This window comes from Haematobia irritans, chromosome 5, assembly GCF_050003625.1.
Source record: "Haematobia irritans isolate KBUSLIRL chromosome 5, ASM5000362v1, whole genome shotgun sequence".
Classification (NCBI taxonomy): Eukaryota; Metazoa; Arthropoda; class Insecta; order Diptera; family Muscidae; genus Haematobia; species Haematobia irritans.
This window is the reverse complement of record NC_134401.1, coordinates 3921207-3928114: the sequence shown is the minus strand read 5'-3', so window position 1 is coordinate 3928114 and position 6908 is coordinate 3921207. Positions and strand designations below refer to the sequence as shown.

The 6908-nt window shown below is 32.5% G+C and overlaps 1 protein-coding gene across 2 annotated transcripts; it reads left to right on the top strand.

Annotated features, from left to right (window-relative positions):
* Window positions 1-513: 513 nt before the first annotated feature.
* On the top strand, window positions 514-6165 carry LOC142238440 (outer dynein arm-docking complex subunit 4). Of its 2 annotated transcripts, none has more exons than XM_075310079.1 (2): window positions 514-810; window positions 5152-6165. In XM_075310079.1, exons 1-2 carry the CDS (start codon window positions 682-684, stop codon window positions 5806-5808), a joined length of 786 nt encoding a protein of 261 aa, XP_075166194.1. In that variant the 5' UTR covers window positions 514-681; the 3' UTR covers window positions 5809-6165. The 2 variants fall into 2 exon arrangements, with proteins under 2 accessions (XP_075166194.1, XP_075166193.1); XM_075310078.1 differs by lacking the exon at window positions 514-810 and adding an exon at window positions 3472-5052.
* Window positions 6166-6908: the final 743 nt, after the last annotated feature.

The window sequence follows — 6908 nt, the reverse complement described above, 5'->3', positions numbered from 1 at the left end:
CTTTTTACTGCTGTTTACTTCAAGTCCGCTGTTTTAGAGAAGAATTCGAGTAGGACAAATAGTTGTAATGAAAACGTTCTTTTTTTACAGTTTTACTGTTAACATTGTGAATTATAGTTGGGCCACCTTTTATTTACATATCCTTAAAAAATCTACATATGTATGTTTCTGCTAATTAATCGTATGGAGGGGTTTTGTAAATTCTTCAAGCTTATTTAAATTGCATATTAATTAAACTCCATTTACATTAATCAAAATCATTATACTAACATGAAAACGCAAACAAACCAGAAGGGGAGGGGGGAGAAACAACAAGAAATCAAAGAACGACATTCGACGGCCTTTGCAATTGCATGTCACCGTTCTATACTCCCCCATACTAACCCATACTCAGTGGTCCCCCCCCCCCCCCCCCCCCCCCCTTCAACTTCTTCAATTCCAACTCAAGAAAAACATTTACGAAAACTGTCGAATAACTAACTAATAAACAAAGAGCTTGAACGTTTTAGTTGTACATTGAAAGGCAAAGATGACGGTTGTTGATTTCGTTTTGTAAAGTCCCAACGTATTCGTACCCGTATAAATGACAAACAACGGATACAACACAGGAAACGGAAACGGATATTAGTGAAGTGTTCAAATATTTAACAACAACCAAGGAAACATAAGTGAAACGACAAGATGCCACGGAAAAAACCAAAAGAGGATACAATCGAAGAAATCGAGCAAAATATAAAACTATTTTGTGACCAATCAAAAAATCACATGAAATCTAGAGAATATGAAAAAGCACTGGTCGGCTATAACCAGGTAATGGCAGACAGAATTGTGTCGATTTATGAAAATTTATTCAAAGTAAAACGTAATTCCATAAAACAAGAGGTTATAGTGAAATGTATACCCTCAAAAAATTGCTCCTGTAACATATACCCCAAACACATTTTGCTTCAATCATAACATATATTTTCAGGATTGGTCCAAACAATATATTGTTTGTATTGTTCAAACATATTATGTTTTATCCTGGTAGAAAACAATTTTAATGCAATTTTCTTTGTTTATATTTATTAACCCAATTTGACCATGACCGTTGTGTTAATGTAGTAATAAAGCAATTTTTGCTAAGCCCACCGGATATGTACCAGTGCATGAATGTTTCGTGGACATATAACAAAACGGTGGAGAAACTCCTCATATTGCGATTAGATATCGTCAAACCCTACTCCGGATTTTTTTCACGAAACACATAGTAAACTGTTTTAATGGGAAAAATGAACTACCTCGTGTGAAAATTAAACCAAATTATACTCCACTTTTTGACATTTCCGCAATGAGGTGTTGAAACAAATAATCAACAAAGCAATCACCCGGTATACTTTTTAAATACAATTAACGGAATTACACCTTCTCATAAAATAAAAAACATCATCGGCACCAAATAATGGCCATTTTAACTATACAATAGTTCATTCATGTGATTTAGTTCACATTGAACTTATGTGCACCACGTTTAGTTCATAAAATTTTTGATATATACATCGAATAAGAAAAATTTTATTGGGCTGTGGAAAATTGCAAAAAAATAATATTAAAATTTAGCAACATTTAACTACTAAACACTTAATTTTTTGCAATAAAAATTTAACTTATTTTGCATTAGTTCTGTGCAAGGACTCAAGTATATATTCTTGTTTTAATCTCACGTCTGTTTTAATCACACTATAGACTTCAATGGGATCTATCGGTCCAGGTTCTGATGTAGGCCCATATAAACCAATCCCCCGATTGGACTTCCTGAGCATCTAGACACCACTACTATTATACAATTTAAATGAAATTGTAAATCTAGAGGTATTTTAGATCTATAAAGGTATTTTAGATCTGACAAAATTTTCCATAGAAATAAAATTTTGACAAAATTTTCCATAAAAATAAAATGTTGACAAAATTTTCCATAGAAATACAAATTTGACAAAATTTTCTATAGAAATAAAAATTTGACAACATTTTCTATAGAAATAAAATTTTTACAAAATGTTCTATAGAAATAACATTTTGACAAAATTTTCTATAGAAATAAAATTTTGACAAAATTTTCTATAGAAATAAAATTTTGACAAAATTTTCTATAGAAATAAAATTTTGACAAAATTTTCTATAGAAATACTCATATAAAAATGGGACAACATTTTATAGAATAGAATTTAGAAGTAGTAACTTTATCTTGTTGGTGCAAACTAAAAATATTTAAAACTTTCACACATTTATAACTCACGGGATAAATTCTCGCCATAAGGGGTCACAAAAAAACTTCTAAAATAAAACATTTCTTTTGAAGAAACATTTGTTTTCATAATAAACAGAAAAATTTAAAAAAAAAATAAAAAAAAAAATTATGTAGTAGCTTTTTGGTAAAATGTTCTTCACATTTTGGTAAATTATTTTTGGCTCGTGTGGCAACCGTGATCTAGACACCACAGCTTTAAATGAAATTGAAAATGTAGCAGTATTTTAGGTGCATGAAGATCTATATCAGTCGATGTTTTGTTATAGCTCCCATATAGACTGATCTCCCGATTTTACATCTGGCGATTAATGAAACCACAATATTATCGGATTTATGTTATGTTATTTTGATTCCTCAAATAAATGTGCCAAATATTGAGGGCAAATAAGCCACAATTTTTACCCGATTTGGTTAATATCCTACAGAAATGTTCACACTTAAGGTTGGTATTCAGTTTGAGTTCGCTAAAATTGAAAATAAATCTGTAAAAGCCGAATGAAATTATAATCATAACTATTTTTGACAAATTTTATTATAACCTGATGAGATATGATCCAAAGCAATGATCCAGTGCAACAATTGGTTTTTTTTGTTCTGTGAAATGAATTATTAAAGAAAAGTAACCCAGAAAAATGACCAATTTAGCGCGATAATGCGAACTTAATATCGGCCTTTAGACGACAAATTTTAAATTTCTCCTGAACTAAAACTAAAATGTTTATAATTGATCAAGAATCTAATGTAGTCTCCAAATGAGGAAATTTTAAATTTAAGTTCGGAATCCGTGCCATTTATACCGATCTTCTTGAGCGAGTATGGTTCATTAAATTCACCTTAAATTATTTTATAATGTCTTTTCAAAGAAAATTATGATGTTTGATCCATGGTTGTGGGTGTTTAAGACTACAGCCATATATAGTTTTTTTTATTATGTTTTTCCTGAATAAGATTAATCAGAAAGCCGATCACATCAAAACTTATTTAATTAATTTTTGTCATTAAGGTGGGTATTAAGTTCGAGTTTAGCCGCTAAAATTGTCATTTTTTCACGATTACTTTTCTTTAATAATCCATTTTAAGGAATACAAACTTTGTGAAAATTTGCTTTGGGCTATTCGCCATCAAGTTATAATAAAATTTGCAACCAATATGTATAATTGTATGCCTTTTTTTACTGATTTAGTTTTCACTTTAGCGGCTAAACTCGAACTTAATACTCACCTTTAGCCATCGAAGGAGGTAAAGAAGTGAAATTCACTTTCCGAAACAAAAAAAAAGAATCACCGATCGATATTGTCCTTCGTAACGAAATATACGACCACCGACGCGTCGCAACGCCTTTTTGTTGTTCAATTGGTTTCTGTAAAGCGCAATGAATATTTGTTTATGGCAACTTTTAACAACAAATCCATGACTCAGTCCCCGCGGCCGCTTTCGTCCTCTGATAGCGACATTAGAATCTTTTTTTTTACCAATTGTATAATTTACATTGAATATACAACAACTATTTAAATTGATATATTGACCGATAAATCATTTGGTGAGAACAACTTTTTGTTTAGCAACTACACCCTAAGACCAACATATGAGATATCTTTGAATCCAACAAGAATTAAAGCCTGTGCATCTTGAACTCAATTAAGTTCTTATAGTGTCGACACAAACCAAACAAATGCCCGACAGATGTCGCTTTCGGCAATCTTTGGCAGTAGTAAACTGCCAAAGATGTAAATTTCCTATAACAATCTACGTCTTTGCTGCTGCTACCAGTTCTTTCCCCAAGTTATAGCTAGCATTGATTGATAATCTTCAAATAGCTTTTCATCACTATAATACTTGTTGAACTAAATCATACAGGCAATAGATCGATTAAGAACCGTCAGTGATGGGTTTCAATGGAAAAAATACTTTTAATACTTCTCACAGAATTAGTACAACGATACGATAATCACTATCACCAATACCAGATTCAAATTTTCCTAAACTATTCCCAATATATGGCCAAATAAAAATGTGTGTTACTACTTTTTGCAATAAATCACGATGTTCCATTTACCTTAAGAAAGGTAAGGGAGTAACATAAGAAGCAACCACACATGAATGAGGTGTCATACGTTTATTTTTCAATATCATCAATATGAACTTTTTTGGTAGCCAAGCAACCTCTAACCTGCTTAGTTCAATGATTATTAGTAAAAGATAATATATTGTCCTGTAAGCTGTAAGAGAATAAAATGTCGAATGTCCTTAAAGATTTTCTGGATATTGATAAGCAGCAAGAGCTCCTTCAAAGTTTTACCCGTTTGGGAGTACCATCGGATGACGAAGCTAACGAAGACCAGGCTCAGCAAAAAAAGACCACACGTAGGCATATACCATCATCGCCAAGGACCAAGCCAGCGGCAACCGAAAGAAGAAAATCGGTGAAATTTGAGGATACTGATGCCCCTCCCGTGGGAAAAGCAGCCCAACGTGGAAATCGCATTGAGGCTGAACTCAGAGCTGCTCGTAAAAGAGTCGAAGAACTGTCCAAAAAGAAGAAACCTAAAGAAAATTTTGTGGACTTCTATACAGACAAGGATAGAGCTGCCGCTGTGTCTGCTGGTTTTTTTGACATAAAACAAAGTTTGCAAATCAAGCAAAAACAAGACCGCAATGAGGCATTAATGATTCCCGAAGAAGGAGATATTAGTTCAATAATTGCATTGGGCTTAAAGGAAATTAAGAATGCAAATCCGGAAAATGCAATTATTTTCTTTACGAAGGTTCCTTTCAAACATTCTTATAATAAATCTTGACGAAAATTTGATATATGGACTTCGAATTGAAAACTTTTTTAAAATTTAATCTCATTCTCTTTGTAGGCCTTGGAGCTTAACAACACCGATATTAATGCTTTGGTTTCCCGTAGCAAATGTTATCTGCTTTTGGGAGAGGCTTCCAAAGCGTTGGTCGATGCTAATCTGGCCCTTACTGAGGATAAAAATAATATACGGGCCATTTATCAAAAAGCTGAATCTCTTTACTATCTGGGCCAATTTGAACAAAGCCTTATGTATTTCCATCGAGGAGCCAGGGCACGACCTGAACTAAACTCATTTCGCTTGGGCGTGCAGAAAACTCAAGAAGCTATAGAGAATACAATTGGTGCTAAAAACAAAAGTGGCACTACAAGTGCCTCAAATAAAACCAAAATGAAGAAGTCTGGAGACAATACTCCCAAATCCCAAGCAACTAGTGCTCGCCCACATAGATCGAAACCCACAAAAGCCGAATTGGAACGTAGAAACGCCCGTAAATTGTTGGGTGAGCTGTGTGTCGACAAGGAATATTTGGAGAATCTATTGAAGCATCCCGATTTGATCAGGGCCGATACAAATACAGAGAACATTTCTTCATATGCCAAGGAAGCCGTGGAGTTTCTTAATAAACGACAGGAGTTCTGGAGGCAACAACGTCCCTGCAATGCATTACCAAATCATAAAAATCTTCCCATGGATGCAATGCCACGCTGGTTTTAAAAAAGTTTAAAAAAAAAACTAAACATATGCTGGTTGAATTTATGTTTGTGTGGTTTTCTTTTTATTTATTTATTTATATTAATTATTATTATAGTTGTTATATAATTTTAAGTGTTTATATATATATTTATTGATAATTAGCATTAACCATTTATTACATATGGATGTATAGTATGTATGTACTTTACGATGTTGGAATCCATGGCCATAGAATCTGTTACAAGTTCCTACGAGTTTTTTTTTTTTGTTTAATATTTATTATTGTTATATTTCTCTATTTTTTATATACTAGATTTGTTGTTGATTTGATTTTTGTTTTAATAAATAGTGTATTTGTGAAATGTTCGCTACATATAACAGACAACTTTGAATTCCAAAAGTAAACATTAACGTGTTTTTAAGTTTTCTATAGTGTGTGTTTTTTTTTATTCGACAAAATATATCGAGAGACAATAGGTTTTATATAAAGTTATACATTTATATTCCAATATATTTAGATTGCAATGATCCTTTTTATATTATTTTGAAAGAAAACAAAAAGACGAAATAACAAAAATGGTTTGCGGTGAGTGTTAAAGTGCTTGGTAAGTAGAAGATTTCTGCCACACTATTCGTATGATATGGATAATCAAACTGAAAGGATTCTAGACTAGGTTTTCAAGTCCAGTGAAATGGATGCTAGAAGCGCCAAAAGGCAATGAGGAGATTACCGTAATTATATGATATGATGGACTGGCATTTGAATCATCTGTTAACGATCTCTATATTAATACGCAACATATTTCCCATCAACGTCCCATAAGGAAGTCACATCTAAGGGCATTTTCGTTTCGCAAAAAATATGTTGCCTTGGTGTTACACTATTTTTTCCCTTATTGAATTTTCGCCCAATGATAGTGTCATTCCAAAGTTATTGTTAATTCATAATATTGTGAGGGATACAGGATCCAAAATCTATGATAGTGTCATTCCTAATTTGCAATCAATTTCGAGAATGTTCGAAATCGCCATAAGATAAGCGACCTTCTTTTGCAGTCGATGCCGAATAGCATCTACAATGTATGATAAGTTTTTAAATCAATTTTGGATTTTTTCAATTG